Raw genomic sequence first — 19,032 nt, 5'->3', positions numbered from 1 at the left:
AATACCAGGAGAGCAGTGTAGATGCAGCTGTATCAGTCTACTACCGTCTACATCTCTGCTAGTTCTCCTGAAGGTGTGTAGATCAGGGTGCGAAATAGAAACATGCCCTGTAATTGTAACTGAGAAGCAGCCAAAATAGCTTTTAAGATGTGAATACAGTAAAGTTAGACAGCCTTCCAGACCTCCATCAGTTTCCTATTTTGGATGAGGTAAGATAATTTACCAATGAGTCTAAAAACACGTTGGTACCTATTTTATCACTCTTAGTGTCAGGGGAGAAGTTTTTTGAAAGTCAGTGAAGACAGATGGACAGTAGCCAATTCATTTCCATGTTGGAGCTCTTGCCTGCAATGTTGTTTCATCACAGGCAGCACCATAACTCAATGTACTAGTCAATTTAAAATGCCAAAGTGTGCCAGGGTTTTACTCTATGGATAGAATTATTCATTCATGTCTGCAGTTGGTGAGAGTGGAGTGATACTATGACAACTTTTCAGATCACAGACTGATCTAGAAAAATATTCCATTTTGTAACCTCTCTGAGACATTAGCTGTTACTACAGCAGCATAGTCACTCTTCTAACTCTGTGTTTTTGATTTGACATACAATATATCTTATAAACTAATCAAAGAATTTGTCACTTTGGTGTGCAGTCCACTTAACCATGAGTTACTGCAGGTGTCTGAACAGAAGTTGCCAGTTTGACCAATAAATTTTATTGTCAGCCCTGACATTTGAAAGGCCATTTCTATGATAGCGCAACATAGTTAAAGCTGCTGTCGTCAATTAATGAACTTATGACTGTAGGTTAACATGGCTTTGGGAGAATAAAAATAAGAGATTTTTTTTTTTTTGCATTTCTTTTGCCTCAGTCACTAATTATGTGTAATTCCAGAGATATTCATGCTATAATTGCGTATTGTTTTGTTCGTTTACTTGTTTTTAATGCTCTCAGAAGCAGGGCAAGTGGAAGAGGTGGTGAGAGTTAGTTTGTGTCACCATTGCTTAGGCAGGAAATATACTGAGATGAGTGGTGGACTTTGGGTTTCAACATTTGTCATGCTTTCTGTGTTTCAAAAAATATAGCAAAGCTGCCAAAGTTCTCAATTGCTTGTTTTTGCCCAGAGAAAGGTTTTTACCAGAACTACCTCTTAGAGATAAACTGTCTTTGAACTCAGCAAGTGACCCTGGATTTTTCATCACCCCATCGTTTATTTGTGAAAGACCAACTGGAAGTTTGTCCTTCTGCAGCTCTTGAAAAGTGTAACTTTAACTGTTCCTTAGATGAGAGATGAAGTTTACCTCTTCAGGTAAACTTCAACTCTGTCACTGCCTTTGTTGACCTGCCATGTGAACCGGTGGCAACTTCTTTGTTCCCATTTGTAAGGACATCCTTTTTCCTTCCCACTGGGGTGGAAAACGGGAGACATCCAGTTGCTCCGGGCTGATGAAGACATTGTGCTGTACCATGGCAAAGCCTTCCTGCGGGCAGTTCAGAGCTTTCCACCAGCCCTGAGCCAGGTCTCTTCCCTGACTCTCATTCCTCCAGAGCAGAGGTGTTGGTGTGTGTACTGGTGGTCAGGAGGGCTCTTGTACTTTCCCTCCACATTTGTTTGTGTCCATAGACCAAACATGAGTGAGAATAGCCATCTTCACCTAAAGTCCATGCAGGTGATATCTAGCGTGTTCATGGCCACTGAGACAAAATGTTGAGACTAGTGAGGCTGGATGTTGACTGTAGTGAACCATGGTACGTACGCAAGCACTCAAGGGAAAATGCCAAAGTATTACCGAGGAACACGGAGTTTTCTGGGATGCGTTACTGATGTCCCTGTGCACCTCGAGATCTCCCGGTGGAGGAGGTTGTGGAACGAGGACTACACGGTGCCATTTGTGCTTTCAGTGGTAAGCTGGGGGGAAGCAACGCACAGGGGTGTTGTTCAGGCGGTCTTGAGGGAAAATGTTTCTGAACTCAAATGTGTTGGATATAGCAAAGTGTATTTATGGAAAACATAGCTCAGAAGGATTTTCTGCTATGACAAGTAGTTTCTCCCCTTAATCAAGCATTGTCCTCTCAATGCAGTGTGTAAAATTTCGGGGACTTCATTTTTCCCAAGTTAAAATATTTAAGGAAAACAATTGTGTGCTCACAACAATGGACTTCATAACTTGTGGACAATTTGTTTCTATAACTCCTATGAAACAAATTGAACTGCCTAAGCTCATTTTATTCATTGTGGTTTAGTTATGTACGTATTCATATTTGTGTCAAAAAGCAATGTTAAAAACATTAGTAGTGACTGCTTTCAGAGCTTTCTAGCACGCAGTGCCAACGGAGTTAGATGTTCTGCGGGAGTTCAGAGATGGAAGTGTATAGCAGATATTTTCAGGAAACCAATCTTAGACTTCTGTTCACAGAGGCCTGTACAACAGGGATTTACAACATTTTCTCATCTGTGGCTTCAGCTGCCAGCACGGGATTGCCTTCTGATGTGTATAAAAAAACAGGTTCCAGAAGCCACTGTCGGAGGAAGCTCATCTGCTCCTGGACCTCCCAGTGCCTGTTTTCTGCAGGGCACGACAGGGTGGAGAAGCAGCTCCTTTCCATGCTTCGTTTTCCCTAGCACTTTACCAGCAGAGAGAAGAAAACAGAGGGGGTCAGCACAACACTGTGTGCACTGATGCTGTAAAAGCGTGATGCAGGACAAACAGTGCACGTCCTTCACCTTGCCTTGAGTGAACGAGGTGGGTAGCAGCCAACCCATTTTACTGGAGGGACCATCACCCCTGTGCCATCAGGATGCAAACAGGAGGATGTTTGGTTTTACAAGAAGAATCACTCGAGCAGCTTTCTGTATTTTATATAGCAAAATACATTTTATAGAGACAGAGAGGAAAATAGGAGACATTTGGTTATGTGCCATGGGTACCCGCAGGGCCAATGCCTTCTTAAAGAAATGCCTCCTGATTGAGAGCGGTCAGCGGTACCCGCAGGCTGCAGGTAGGCAGGGCTGGAGGGGGTTTGTGCTGGTTGCTCTGCCCTAGCCGCTCTCCTTCTGTAGCGGCTGGGAGGGCACGTGCGTTATGTGAGGTTTCTCTGCGTGGGGAGGATCCAAAGACCGTCAGACCCTTCAACTTCATGGCTTCTTTCCACCAGAGGAGCTCCACCAAGTAGCTGCAGTAGGGTTTGGGTATGATCCCATGTCGTTGGGGAGGAAAGGAACTATATAATCATTATCCTTTTTAGAAATTTTAACCACAGCCTGTGGAGGGATGGCAGTGCTTTATCTGACAAATATGTCACTGTCTTTCATCAGCTGATTATAATCATCTTGGAAGTTCCAGTGTGCCTGTTTTTCCCTCTTCTTTTTTACTATTGTGTTTTGTTTAACTTTCCCTAATGAGCCCAGTGAAAAGCAATTGTTCTAAATAAATCATGTGCGCTACAAAGCAGTATATCACAATTAGGTTTCCATTATACTTTAATTAGGCATTCCATTATTAAATTGATGTCTTTGGCATCTTCCAGGTCTCAGACTAATCCTGAAGCAAATTCCTCTTTGTGGATAAATATTAGTCAGTTGTAATTAAAGAGTATTCATTGGAGCTGTGGCTTTTCGTTAAATCCCTTTATGATTAAGATGGCTCCCTCAAGTACAGGGCTGATTAAATTTAATAAGATTCGTCCACTCGCGTGTATCATGGTCTGCTGGAAACCGTTTTAGCACCAGGGGATTGGGGGCAATAAGTTCATATCTTGGTGCAGGCAAGCATGGGTCTAACAGCCTGTTATGTGCAGTGCTGTACGCTCTTGTGTCCAAGGGGCTCCATGGTTTGCGTCGTCGGTCAGTGGCGAAAAAAAAGCCATGAAAATTTAATTAGTAGTGTTAGAGTTGATTATCAAAGGGTTAAGTTACATCTGGAGGGTTACAGTAAAGACAGAAGATTAAAGGAAGTTAGAGGCTCTGTTTTGTTGACTAATTCAAGACTAGGGCTCTGCTGTTTAATTGAAACCCGAGTGCTTTTCTGCCCCAAACTGATTTCACTTAGTGAGATGTACAGATGAGCTCGTTTCTGTGTAAATATGCCTCAGCTGCAAATTCAGATAATAAAACAGACTTTCCTGACAGAAGTTCTTCTAACAGCAGCATATGAAATGTTTTCAGAGCAGAATCCTTGCCCTGGGTTTAAAACAAGGTGGAGCAAAACCATGATGTGGCTTTAGTATACATATCCATCAGAGAGAAGTTATAAACCTCATAATTTCCTGTGTGCTGAAATGATGCCGCCTTGTCAGGCTGCTGGTGCTGTTCTGCATTCCTCTTGCTTTGTACACAGAAACGAAAACAAACCACTGTGACCAAGAATGGCAATAGCACAAATCGGCGAGGCACGAAATGCAAGAGATTGGCTCAGGACATCCGTGGAAGCGCTCCATCCAAATATTTGAGGTGGCTGCTAGCAGGTGTTTTTTCAACATCTAGTTCATACTCTATTTTTGGTGCAGGGTACATTTTCATCTAGTGTTTTGGCTTGGTATGGGCCGTGTTTGTAATATCAAGTCTCTCAGAAGTTTGAATGCGTTTGCAGTTTCTTCTCGTGTATACCAAATGTAACGGTACTAGGTATATAATTTAGCCCATCCTTTGTATTGTGAGGAATCCAAGTTCACCCACTAATTCCAGATTGCTCTTCCTGGGGCTGCTGAAGGCTGCGCTAACCATGAGTGATGGCTGGGGCGGTTTGAAGAGGGCAGGGTTATAAAACTGTGTCAGGTCACTGAGCAGCTAAAGACTACTCTCTAGCGGTTGACTTTGGGTAGTGACAAGAACAGATTGCAAAGTGCACTGGATTAACCTAAGGTTACTCATCTGTAGCCATTAAAAAAAAGAAGAAAATAGAGTAAGGCGAGGAAAGGAAGCTGAACTTTATATCTGAATTACAGAAGAGAATGGATGTAATGCACTAGAAGCCAAGAATAAAATCTCTTTTCTTTACTAGCCATTGTTTGTTTACTTATTGCTACTGTTGCAATACCACGTTGGATGGTGTTATGCTATTCATAGCACCGTTCTTCCGTTGGCATTAACCAAGGGCTGATGGGAAGTGGAAAGTCCATGGTGTTTCTGAGGAGATAGAATGCATTTTGATGCGTTGATTACTGAGCGAAAATTGCCACAACTGCTTCCTTCTGAATATCTGCCGTGAATTATTTTTTTTCCTCGCAGTGTCTCACACCAGCTTCATGGCAACTTCACAAAAGACAAGACTCAAAATAAGTGGCACAGTCAGTCTGCAGGTTGGCTGGGGTCTAATGTTCCTCTATCCAAGACAATTTGAAAATTATGAAAAATGATGAGAAAATGATGAGGAGATTCCTACCCTACATCCTGGCATATCCTAGAACTATTAAAAAAAAAAGCTAGATGTATTTGAAAAGTGTATAAGCGATGGTTGTGGAAGAATTAGGAGGAAATAAATAACATCTAATAGAATGAGCAGGGAGATTGGGAAGGGTAATGCCTTTAATGCTTGTTTTTTAATTGAGATGCTGAAAGCTAACATATGCTTTTGTGCTACAACATGGCAGTTCATACATACTGCTACTCCTTACATCTTGAACAACATAGCACTTTTCAAAAAATTCCAGGTTTTAAGCCAGCTGCGTTGTTTACCTAGCAGTAACATCCTGCGGTGTTGAGCATGGTTCGTATGGCAGTTGCGTATGTAAACTGTTCCAGAGTGTTTTGCTTTACTGTTAACTCAGTGAGGCCAGTCAGAAATGACAGTGGAAATTGTCGATGCAACAGCTGGATTCTGGCAGAACTGGATTACCTCGGAGAGAGATGTGTTTTCTCTTGTAGAGATTGATGCTTAATTCCATCTGCATTGGAGAGAGATTGTTCATCCAGGCAGAGAGAGCAAAGAAATGTACACGGGTGGATTACTTCTTTCTCAGATTCCCAGTGATTTCAAATGCCCCACAAGTAACAGTGGAATTAGATGGGCAGCCTGTTATATTAAAATAACACGAATAAGCCTGAGCTGCTTATACACGCTCTGTGTGTGTGCATGTATCATTTATTTTAAGGCTAGTTGATATCATATTTTTGTTTAATTGCCGTGGTACATAGCTTTCAAGAAATACTTGGATGACTAGTTTAGCTTTCTTTATAAAAAAATTTTAAATCAGCCATTTCCTAATTTATGCGCATTTGCCTGTCTAGAAAGACATCTTACCATGACAAGGTAGAGTACATGCAATGCTTTTTAAAAGGATTTCACTGCAGTATAGTAAATGATCTTTATTTCAAGCATAATTGTGATTCTCGTCTGAATTTGCTGGCTCTTTGCCAGGAAATTCATGTTAGAGCTTAGTGGAATTGGAGAGTTGCATGCCAGTGCATCAGTGTCTGTCTCTTGTATGAAATAGTATTTTTCTGTTTGAATAGTGGTGTACTATAAGCCTAGAAACAACTTGTTTTCTCCTTCCTAACATGTAACATACCTATGAAAATCAAATCCCAGAGAGAGAGAGAGAGCAGACTTGTAGTATGGGAGGCTGGGAGAGAGCAGATATGCAGGCCAGGGAATAAACATGGCATTTTTGTTATCTGGATTTGATAAATACAGTTTGGGAATGATAGAGTGGTGAGTCAGTTATGCCTGGTCATCCTTAGTGACTGAAAATAGCTTGTTATTCCAACCCTTTTATCCCTCCTCTCCCTCCTCTCCACATATTTTGTAGTTTATTTATGGCTCAACCAGCTTTTGCTTTGCAATTTGTAAAATAACCCTTCAGCGCCAGGGAGGGAAAACCAAAGGGCAACAGCCCCCAGGCAGTCTTGTGGATGGAGCCACTGGGTCGGCGCGTTCCCCGTCGCGACAGCCAGGTCCCCGCCTCTGCCCTGCACGCCCTTCGCTCGTCTGCTCAGAGATTCCTCTTTTAAATGAGCAAACTCAGTTCCCGAAGTCATTAGTTGGTTTGTGCTGACAGCGGTACCCGGGAGCCACGTGCGGTGTTTCGGATGAGCTGGCCGTGGCTTTGATAACAGCTGGGTCAGAGGGCCCACGTCCGAGGAGGTGGCAGGATAGAGTGGTGTCTGTAGAGCCTTCATGGAGGTTGTAAAGTGTTGTGAAACGCGTGAAATCTGGCACCACGACCCATTCTTGTATTTTTCCCGTAGAGTGTAGCTGTGCAAACAACGCATGCGGTAATTACGAGCAAAATCTTCTTTATTTCATTTTGGCTTGACACATGCCTAAGTATTTTTGTACAGTTTGATCCACGAACTAAGAATCAGTTTAGCACTCGATATATCTTAAATTGCAGACCAGGATAATACACTTCTTCATCCGCTCTTAGCTTTCCCAGCTTTCCCACAGTACTGACTTCTCATACCATAACTGAACTACACCGTGTGTTCCTTCTTGTATGAGCTCTCATTTGGTTTGGAGAGGAGGGAGCTGGCAGGTGTGTCTCCTAAAGAAAAGAGCATCGCTCGCAAGAGGGGAGATCATCTCTTACCGCGGTAGAAACATTGGTTTATAGTCCTGCAAAGAATCGCTTAATCCATAAAGAGGCATTTAAGTCAGTGAGATTTTATGGGCGTTACAAGCTTAGTGTAGTGATGATGATTAACCACAACAACAACAAAAAAATTGTGTAAATTATTATTTGCTTAGCTTCAGTCCTCATTTTTTGACTTATGGAGGGAGCGAGGGGGGAGACATGTTAAAGCAACAAACATGAGGCCAATTAGCAGACACCAGCCTGGGGTGGGAGAATCTCAGGCTCTGTCACAGGTGAGTGGAAAAACTCTCCCATAGCTTGTTTGTGTGCCCTGACTCAACCAGGGATCAACAGCCTTTCACGGATGGTGTGCCAGGCTGTATTTTCCTCGCCTGGAAGAAGTTTCCCAGAAACAGTGGAGCGGTACCTGCCAGCTCCCCCTTACCGCTTCAGCAGTGTCTTGTCTCCGTGGGAGGTGACTGCCCAGTTCAGCCATGGAGGCTCAATGGACTTTGTTGGAGAACGGTGGGATTTTGCATCTCAGCCCTGTTGCATGTCACTTCGAATTCTACCCAAGTGCCATCCTGGCACGCTCACTATAGCTTGCTGGCTCTGTTGCCTTCCAGGGTATGGCAAAGGGCTTTATAACGCTTAATAAACAGGGCTAAATATCAGCTCTCACAGCGGTGCTGTAGCTACAAGAAAGGACGTAGTCTTTGGAGGCATAAAACCAAAAAACAAATAGGAATGTTGGTACTAGATGTTTGTGTGTGGACTTAATGAGGCCATTTTGGAAAACCTGGTTCCGGCACCCACACATTTAAAAGTATGTTGAAATATTAGAGGAGGTTCAGAGAGCTACAAGAGGGATTTGAGGTCTTAAAAACATGCTTCACATTGAGATTTCAGAAGCTCGGTAGGTTTAGTTTCCTTAGGAGCAACTTAGGAAGCTGGCAGATCAGACCAACACTTACCTACGTGAGCACAGACAGCTCTTTAATTTAGCTGAGTTATATGGTCAGGAAGTAAAAGTGTAGAAATAATGCACATACACACACACACACGTGCCCCCCCCCCCCAATTAATTAGAGGAATTGTCTATCTCATGTTAAAAGCTTTAAGGCAATGTGAGATGTCTGTCTTATAACATCCCATGGCAAAACCGAAAGCATTCTGCGTAAGCTCCTGTGGCCTGTGTTATTCAGGAGATCAGATGATAACATTCTCATATGGACTTAAAATAATTAAATGAGGTATTTACAGAGATTCCAAAGTCAAAACGGATTCCCTGCTCCCCCCCCCCCCCTCAACTTCAGTTAGTGATATTGTTTTACACCTTAATGAGATGTGGCATCAGGCTGCAAAACTATGTGATTTAAATGTATTTAACAAAAAAATTAAACACATGTAATGATTGCTGATAGCTATGAGGATGTCCTTATACCTCTTGATCTTTGTACCAGTCAGGCCGGAGCAACCTCGTAGGGGATCCAAGTAGTCCTGTACGCAGCATCCAGATCCAGTTTCCTCCCTGCCGGGGAGCAGAAAGCAGCCTGGGCTGTCCCTTCTCCAGGCTCTCGCCCTCAAGGACAAGAGGTGCAGTTTCCTTAAGTCCTTCATGTTGGCAGGTGGAAGACCTTCCTCTCTCCTTGTATCACGCCGTTGGAAAATCAGATAGCTAGAGAAAAAATTGGTATGCAGGATTGCTCTTCTCTGTTAATCAAGACCAGCATTACCATTCTGTCTCTTTTTGTTTGCTTATTTGATTGCTACACTTACCCAAAAAAAGATTTCCAATAACTACTGAGTTGAAAGTGATTTAGATTAACCCTGGCTGACACCGCTGCTTTAAAGAGGGCTGCCTGAAGTTTTAAATCTTCACAAGGATGATACTTCCCAGGAGGGGCTGTAAATCCTTGAAGCTGCTCCCTCCTGATACTATGTTCTCAAAGAAAAATGACTCCAATCTCAGGAGCCAAGACAGTAATGTTTCCCAGTAAGCAGTTTTAGACGGCTTTTGCTTTAATGTCCAAAAATGCATCTTTGTTTCAAAGCTAACTTACAATACTCAGTTATTGTGAGACGTAACTAGTTTTGTTCTACTTGTTTCCATCTCTACTTTGGTTATGTTGCCGATCAGTTTATTTACAGAAATGCCAAGCCTCCTTCTGTTGGGTTTCCTAAGGAAATGTATGTAAGGTTGAGGATATTATGGAGTGGGTGGGGCAGCTACAGCCAGTGTTTTAAGGAAGCCTGGAAGTGTATGAAGCATCTGGGGCTATGGGATGAAGGGACAGGCATGCTGCTTTGCAGGAGGAAGCAGTTGTGGTTATATTGTGGTGGGAGGTGGAATGGACAAGGGCCTCACGTATTGGTCCCACTTTCTGTGTGAAAACACAGAACAGCTTAGTTTAAGGTGATGGTGAATATTTTGTTGTGAGAGCATCTCAGTATAGCTCTCCCCATTCCGGCTCAACAACTCATGGCGTGCTGTTCTGTGATGTACTGTGGTTAAGAATAGCATCTTCTCTGCTGGATCGATGCAGGGGAAGAGACTGTATAATCCTTGTATGATTTAAAGTAATGTCAATGATAACTAAAGTAGGAAAAATTAACGGCTGCTGAGATCCTTGCTAGGGATGGAAATGGGTAATAGCCACCACTGTTAATGCCAAGGAGACTTGGCTGCCTGTTCACCTTCCAGGCTGCTGAGAGACTGAGCAGTTCATTGCATGGATTTGTCTGGGGCCCATCCTGCGTTTTGGCTCACCGATGATCGTTTTGGCTTTAACAGCTTCTGTTCTGAATCATCATTTCGTCCCTAAAGCCACTGCTTGTATAAATCCTTTTGTCTTGCAGCAAGCTTGCTCAGCATTGCTCAGTCCTGGGTATGACCAAGAAAGCGTCCTTGTCGTTGACATGAATCGTAACCGAGGAATGAGCAGTGCTTGAGCGATGCTTATAGCAGAGGGGATGGGTCTATCCAACCAGCCCACTTATTTGGGACTCTGCTGTGGGGCTGAGCATCACTTACGGCAGTTTTTACCAACTGCAGCTGCTTTGCAATATTCTCTTTGTGAATGTGTTTGAAAGAAGCTGAAAATAGTTTAATCCTGCCTTTTACATTCAGGCTGGGATTTTTTCCCCCTAGGATTAAAATACTGTGCTGACATGGTATTCTGGAACACACACAACTAAAAGTAATTTTCAGTTTACCTGTGACATCTTTATTTTGAAGCTAGTAAGAGGCTCTTAGTTGTAAGGTTTTATAATAGGTGGTGAGATAAAAGGTTTGTCTGCGCACATGCAAAGGAGCACAGAGGCACAAGGGCAGGCAGGGAAATCCCCAAAATCCAGATGGAGAATCAGAGCCCCTACCCCAGCTCCTCCGAGGGCTGCCATGGGCGAGCTGTCGGCCCGTGGGCCAGGGGTGACACCCATCACAGCGAGTCAGTGGGAGAGGCTCCTGTCCATCACCTTACAGACTGAGGGGCCTTAGTGCTTGCAGGGCTCTGAGGCTTGTTACAGGATGCCCAAGAGGAGCGTTTGGGGATTGTACAGGACTTATTGTGGGATATTTAAGGGAGGAGCCAAAAGTGGGGAAAAGGATGGTTCAAGGTGGTTTGGGAGGAAGTAGTTTGGTAAAATAGAGGAATAAGTGTTAGAAGGGGCTGGCCCCGTGTAAATGGATCTGGTCAGTACACTTGCCTGGCTGTGTCTTGCTCCTGATCATCCCAGTCTGCCCCATCTTCTCATTAAACTCCATTTCTAATTATTTTCCTGGGTGAAGGGACTCTGTGGGTGTACGTATAGAGGTCCAAGTGCCAGCAGCTGGAAAGACCAGGGTCCGTGTCTGTCGTGTGGGTGCGTATGTCAGTGTGTGATCATTAGCGACTGTCCAGCAGGACTAGCGGGCACGTAGGACGAGAGGCTCTGGAGCCAGGTATCAAAGTGTCCATAAGCTTTGGTCAGATACCAGAGACGTCACACAGTCACAGTTTGGCTACTGGAGGGACTTCAGCGGCTGAAGAGACTGTGGAGTCTGGGGTCAACTGAGACCAATTTGTATGTTTGTCTCTGCATGAGGCAGCTGGAGAAGGGAGGATCCGAAGACCAGCTACTGGGTGGCCCTGAATGTCTAAAGCCAGTTAGTGGCGGGATCGACAGTGCGTATGTGGCTGTGCAAGGGTTCTGTACCAGCCACTGGAAGAGGGGCTGTGGCCCCAGGGGCTCGTGCATCCAGGTACCAGCACCTAGGAAGACCAAGGACCCAGGGCCAGCTGCAGCATAGACTGTCTATGGCCAGCTGCTGGAGGGATCACTAGCCTGTACGTATGTGCATAATTCCCACTGAACAGACCTTCATCTTTATCAGCCAGAGAGGGGAACACAATGAGGCCGTTTTGTTTGCTTGAGTGCTGTGTTTTCTGTCCGTGTTGATCTATGGCTGTCCGTCTGTCTGTGCCCGTGCATTGTACGCCTGTATTTGTGCGTGTGTGTGTTGGCAATACGTGCTCAGACTCACGCCTATCTGGGGCAGGCGGTTGCAGCAGCCTCGCCTCTACTGGGCTACCAGATGCAGCAACTTCTAACGTAGAATAAAAATTCCGATGGAACAGCTGGTGCAGTGAAAGAAAACGTCCTAATTTTTCCTTGGGAATGTTTTTTTAAAAGACGACATCTTTCTCTGATGCTGGTATCTTGGTCATGAGACCGGTAAGTTCTTCCTCTGCCACCTCTGAGCGCAATGCCCAAAGCAACCAGCTGTGCATTGTAGTCACTTGAAGTAATGTTGTGTATCAACAGAGCCTGAAATATAAATAACTTTGGTTGGAGCACAGAAAGTTTTAAAAGAAAAAGAATGGTGCTTTTGAGGCATTTTCTCATCCCAAAATGGAGACTGCCACATGGATTAATCATCATCTGCATGTTATGCAGTTTATAGCCGCTTAAAAATAATTACAAATAAACTTTATATTCACTCCTGAGCACTGTAGTAAGCTTTCCTTTTCTGAGGTGCTTTTATAAAGCATAGGACAGAATATTGTTCATGGGTATGAAGGATATATAGTTCTACTACTGCAGAAATTCATGAGACTGTAAAGCTACTGAAACAGTCCTGAAGAGCTGGGCTACCTGCCTGGCATTTTAGCCTTAACGGCAGTTTCTTAGCTTAATTAGGTTTCATATGCAAAACTGTAGATCTTATTTGATTTCCTCTGTCCTTCATTCCTTCCCCCATGGGATGTGGATATACACAGGATAAAGAAGATCCCTCAAATGTCAGTAAAAGCATTGCAAAAAGTGGTTTGTCCACAGACAGCTTCTCTGAGCAATGAATGAATATGCTTGCTTACTTCATTTTTGACCCACTAGAAAAGTAGAATGATGTGGCTTCCTTTGGGGCAATTTCTTATTGAAATGTGCAGAAGCAGGTTTTTTAAGCAGATCTTTAAATTCAGGTGGAAAGAAGATGTTTAAAATCAGTGACTGCCTTGCATCTTCACTTAGAATCACTTTCTTTTGCTGGGTGACCGGCACTGATCTGAAACGTGTGCCGTTAGGTATCTCCAGATCTTTGAGACGAGCTTAACTTCAGTGGGAAACGGAGACGGTAAAGATGCTCTAGCCAAGGATGCAGGTTCAAAACTGTCCGGTTAAACCTAGCCTAAGGGAATTTTGTCCCTGCTCATGAATGCAGGTGCTTTGATGCATTGACCCTGTCCATATCAAAAGATAAATTGATAAATCAGCAGAGAATATGCAGATCCTTTTTGTTCAAGTGTGCAGTGCGGATCCCGCAGCTTTACTGCACATAACGCTAGCAGGGCTTGCTTCTTTCTGTAGCTGTAGAAAACTGATTGAAGCTGGTCCTTTCCAGATGCTTGCTTTGCCATGGAATTAAAGCTTCAGGCTGCCATTTGTGTGGAGTTTTTAAATATGTATGACCCAAACAAGGGCCCTGTTGAGAAAGGCTCTAATCTTCTTGCATATGAAACTTGGTATTCTGGTCTTCTCTCTTTCTGATGTTTCTGTGCTTTCAGATGTGCTAAATCTACCTTTGAAGTTTCATCTCTTCTTGTGTAAAAGACACTTCAGTTGGGGAACCTTGCACCTGGGAATTAGGAGACACTGGTTCAAGTTGGATGCACTGAGCGGATCACATAATCATCTTTTGCCTCGGTTTCCCCAATTGTAATGCAGAAAGAGTAGTGTCCACCCTCCGGTACGCAGCTCTTTGATCTTTGTTCTGGGTGACTAATTTAGAAGCCATAACGTAACGTAGAGCTTCCACAGCCTGGCGTGAAGCCCTGCTGGAAGGTATCTGTTTGCGAATGCTCCAAGTCCATAGGTAAGGAGTAGAGGCTCCCCTGTTTCTGATCAGGAATTCACAGGCAGAGATATATCTGCATGCTGAAGAGATCAGACCAGCCGTGTGGGTGCAGGGATTCCTGCCCAGTCTTGCCAGTCCCACTTGCAGGGAGTCAGAAAATCTGTGTCTTAAGCAAATCCGACGACGTAGTGCCTGTGGTCTGTATGCCAGTGATCCTTATATGTAAAGCCTTGATTTGCCAAGAACATTTGCATGTAATGGCAGACGGGCTATTTAGCTGCAAAGACATAAATGACTGCAAGATGGGTGAGAAACTCATGTAGCCAGAAACTCTTTTCAAAGCAGGCTTTTTTTATACAAGGATCTCAGGAAGGCTGAACTTTTCTGGCCTCCCTCTTGAGGTAATGTGTGTAGGGTTTAGGTGTCACTAGGACCTGGGGAGCTATGGAGGATCAGGAGGAAGACAGATTGTAAGAGATGGATATCTCTTAGAGGCATATGTAGCAGGCCTTACCCTGGCTGGACCAGGAATTGGGGGATGTCTGTCCTGTAGGATGACTGTAATTCCTCCTGATGGCAGAAGGATTTGGAGTAGGGGGGAGGAAAATGCGAGCGGTTCCTAAAATGAAGATGCTTTGTGCTAAGCTGCAGCAGGCTGGCCATTGTTACCCTTTGTAAGGGCTGGGTTTCTAAGACACATTCAGTTTTGGCATCTCTTAGAAGGAGATTGGAAAGGTTTTACCCGTGCAGAACACAGTGATTCCCCGCTTAGGTAGGATGTGATCCCGTAGCTAGACGAAAGCCGGATAGACCAGCATTTTGCTCTGACAGGCCTCCTAGGAGCCACATGTAGCTCTGCAAACACCCAAGTAACCCGCCACACAACTGTCCGAGAGAGATCATTATAAGATGACACAGTTATAAAATACTCCAAAAGGCTGAATAGGGTTTTCCCCCCTCTTGTGATACTTGGAGTTGAACTTTACATACATCATTTTGAACATGGCCTTTTAAAGTAACTTTCTATTCTGTCCCTGTCATTTTTTGAGCTGTAAAGGAAAGGCAAAATGCCAGGGAAGGGGAGCAAATGAAAAGGGGGAGCGGGGGTAAAGAGTAGGTTTTGATCATCTTTGCAAGAAATGACATCATCTACGAGAACAAAAGTCTTCAATCGCTGCAACTGGAGACAGCTTTTAGTCTCCAATTCTATTTTGCCCCGAGACAGCCAGCCAAATAAAAACAGCGGGATAAATCACTGCTGGCAGAATTTAACAGTTATGCAACATCCAGCGCACCATGTGCCTATTTTTAGATCAGTTTTACACTAGCAGAATTTACTTTATGAAATCTAAAAAGAATGTCTGGTCAGAGGCTGGGGGATAAAGAGGGTATTTAGAAAGTGCAAAATGTAAAAACACTTAGTTACAAAGATGTGCTAGCAAACCCTACTTTGGCAATACTGGTATCATTTCAAGAGTGTTGGCTCGATCAGGCGTGGTAGTGAAGAGTAGAGGGTTTTTTTCATCAGTATTCCCTTGAATTTCTAATCTGCAGTTCTTTTTAAATGGTTAACTATACTCGCTTTACCCAAATAGCTAACGATATGTGGTTTACTTAAAGCTGGGCTTCTCCACGATTTATGCTGTACCTTGTCTTTACCAGATCTGGAATGCAGTAAGGAGCAGCTCACCTCCTTACAGTACTGGCTGGTCAGATTTAAAGAAATTGTGTTAACTGAGTGCTCTGCAAAGCTGGCTGAGCTACAGAGATACTCCCCATCCTTTGTGAGATACCCTAGATTTAATGAGCCCTCAGCACAGGAGAGACACAGACCCTTTGGAGCGGGTCCAGAGGAGGGCCACAAAAACCCTCAAGAGGGTTGGAGCACCTCTCCTGTGGGGACAGGCTGAGAGAGTTGGGGTTGTTCAGCCTGGAGAAGAGAAGGCTCCAGGGAGACCTTATTGCAGCCTTCCAGTACTTGAAGAGGGCTTCTAAGTGGGGACAGGCTTTTTAGCAGGGCCTGTTGCCACAGGACAAGGGCTAATGGTTTTAAACTAAAAGAGGGTAGGTTCAGATGTAAGGAAGAGATTTTTCACGTTGAGAGTGGTGAAACGCTGGCCCAGGTTGCCCAGAGAGCTGGTAGATGCCCCATCCCTGGAAACTTTCCAGGTCAGGTTGGACGGGGCTCTGAGCAACCTGATCTAGCTGAAGATGTCCCTGCTCATTGCAGGGGGGTTGGACTAGATGCTCTTTAAAGGTCCCTTCCAACCCAAACTATTCTGTGATTCTATGATTTAGCTGGTATCTGTTTCATATATGTTTTCTCAATCTTCAGTGAATTAGAATTGTGTATGCCGCTTGCTCCAGATCAAACTGAATCTTTCTCAGTGTTCACAGGAACATACACTAAGGTGTATTTCGTTAGTTAAAAGCAATTTCAGCTTTTTCAGATATGAATAACTGAAGAGGAGTCTCACATACGGTGGTCTTTATCCAAGACCAGATATGCATCTTCTCTCCTTTAAATTTGACTTTATCCTCTTACTCATTGTTGTAATTTTACATTAGTTTGTACTGTGTATAATTTTGTTCCCAAAGGTTTTTGCTCAGATTCAGAACAGATAGTGATTGGGAAAAATTTGACCTTTCAACTTTTAGAGATTCTAGCAGATAAAACATACTCTGCATAGCTAATGCATCTTTGGGATTTCTGCCACAATTTGGACAGTTTTCAGTCGTGCCTTGAAGCGAATTAGTGTTCTGACCATTGTATGATCTGTATTGATCCTTTTTTCCCCCCAAACCTTTCTTCTAGGTGACAATCTCGATGCTATCCATGACATAACTGTGGCATACCCCCAAAACATTCCTCAGACGGAGAAGCACCTTTTGAATGGAAACTTCCCGAAGGAGATTCACTTCCACGTCCAGAGATATCCCATAGAGACAGTGCCCACTTCTAAGGAGGAGCTGCAGCTCTGGTGCCGGAAGCGTTGGGAAGAGAAAGAGGAGAGACTCCGACACTTCTATGAAGGTGGCAAATGCTTCAGTGCAACAGGGCGAAGCATTATTCCGCCGTGTAAATCTGAGCTCAGGGTCCTCGCAGTTAAGTGCATCTCGCTCCTGTATTGGACGGTGTTCCCACTGGGTATGCTTGCACTGCTGTACCTGTACAGCTTTGCACGATGGTATTTTGCAGCCATGATCACCTTTTTTGTGGTGCAGCAGAAGATATTTGGTGGGCTCGAACTAATTGAACTCGCTTGTCATCGATATTTTAAAAAGCAACAGAAATTTCACAACACGAAAATAAAAACCAATTAGTGGTAGAGAGGTAGAGAAAGATGGAAAAATGGGTGGTTTTGAGATGTCCTGCAAATTTTGTGCCCAGGGAAGAATTTTTGCATGAGAATTGTCTTTTACTATCACCATTGTTAGACATTTGCACTTGATTCTGTGAAGAGAAAGAAAAATGTTAGTTATTGCTACACGTGAAAATGGTAGTTTTTTATCTCTGAATGTAATTTCAACATTGCTCTTGCAAGCAGCTAGCAACTGCATTCTGCTGTAATTAAGAAACAAATTGCTGGATTATTGAACAATCGTAAAGACGTTAAATAAATATGACATGCACTGAACTTTCATGTAGAAACCCAAACTGTCCAGCTAAGAGAGACAGCTGTATGGTTTCTGTGTAATCACATTGTCGTAAAGTAAGCACCAGATTTGGAAAGCTGGTAAGTTTAATGATGTTTTGATGGCAGGTGGAAGTTGCAGGAGAAGTTGTTTGGTTTATTTTTTCTATTTCAAATATTCAAACTTATTTGAAAATAGTATTTTCGCATAAGCTTCTCCAAACACTACTGAACCTACTACTATTCAACCGTGCTGGCTTGGTCACTCAGAAGGATTTTTAAGCCTTGCAGTCTTGTGTTGTAGTACAGAAAACAGTGCTGGCTCTGCCTCAGTTTAAGTTTTAACTGATTATTAAATAGACCTGTGCAGCTAAGTTTTGATTTCTCACTCTTTCGTACTGTTTCAGTCTCCGTGTTAGCTGTGAGAGACTTGTTCCTACTGTAGTATACAGACCTATGGGATAGGGGAGCTGGTTTTTTGTTGTTTTATTGGTGTTTTTTTCTTGTAGAAGAAAAAATAAGTGTCTGTCTCTGAGTAGCTGGCAAATGTTTTTCAGACGGGTCTCCTTGTAGACATTATTTGATTGAAAACACTTTATTTTTCAGAGTAGGCAAGAAAGCTTTTTTTTTTTTTTTGAGCATTTATTTTGGTTTTCACATTGCTTCCTTAGGCATTTCAAGTGTCCATATAGATAAGCAGGAAGACTGCTTGTTCCGTGTGTGTCAGCCAGACCTGTTGAAATGCATCTGATGCAATGGTTGTCTCCTTAGAGGAGCAACAGATGGGTTTCAGACTCAGCACAGCACAGGGAAATGGAATTACATCTTCCCTTTGCAGTATTCTCTTTGATTGCCTGATGACATCATTGCTTTTCCAACCTCCTTTGCAATTTTTTGGGGGTTCTTTTGGGATCCTGCTGTAACACTTTCCCTTATTTTTATGACATTCAGAAAATCTGAAGGCTTAAACTCAGACAAGGTACTTTCAAGTGTATTCCTTGTCATGTGGAATAAAAGTAATGTTCATGCTTACAACGTAAAAGACATAAACATTGCCAGCACTTAGGAGACATTTCAGGATAGATTTATTTTTCAACCTCTAAAATGTTAGACTATTTGATCAACTGTATTGCTGCAAAGCCTTCCTGACTTACTAAACATTTGTTGTTTATTGCATGAAGGCATGTTTGAGCTAAACCGAGATGGCCTGACTCCATATGTTGAGTGGCATTGCCATGAAATGTGAAAGTAGAGAGTGCAAAATGTATCTTGTACTGTGCATGTACTGTACTGTCTCAAGCATTGGGACGGCATGGTAGGCACATCTGTTTTCTTCTAAATTACAACACTAAACGTGTCGTCTAATGTGTTTGTATCAAAGGCCATTTTTTGAACGAATCACCAGCCTCTATTCTACTGTCCCTTGCAAGGTGACAAGTATTTTTTAATCTATGCTTACAATAACTAATTGTTTATTATGCAGAAAGTACTTGAAGCCATCTGTTTTACTCTAGTTTTTTTAATCCCCTTTTTCTTATAAATAAAAGTA

At 43.2% G+C, this 19,032-nt stretch overlaps 1 protein-coding gene across 1 annotated transcript in view; it reads left to right on the top strand.

Annotated features, from left to right (window-relative positions):
• The window catches only part of LCLAT1 (lysocardiolipin acyltransferase 1), a gene marked incomplete at both ends in the record, with an annotated part of 86,506 nt that extends 69,334 nt beyond the window's left edge, over positions 1–17,172 (top strand). Inside the window, one exon of the mRNA XM_081997917.1 lies at positions 16,664–17,172. Within this exon, the coding sequence (XP_081854043.1) occupies positions 16,664–17,172 (509 nt within the window). The remainder of the gene's footprint in view (positions 1–16,663) is intronic.
• Positions 17,173–19,032: the final 1,860 nt, after the last annotated feature.

The sequence above is a fragment of the Phaethon aethereus genome (genome assembly GCF_964289735.1).
Source record: "Phaethon aethereus genome assembly, chromosome: 3".
Taxonomy (NCBI): Eukaryota; Metazoa; Chordata; class Aves; order Phaethontiformes; family Phaethontidae; genus Phaethon; species Phaethon aethereus.
Note: the sequence above shows the minus strand (reverse complement) of the source record. Positions and strands in the feature narration are given on the sequence as shown.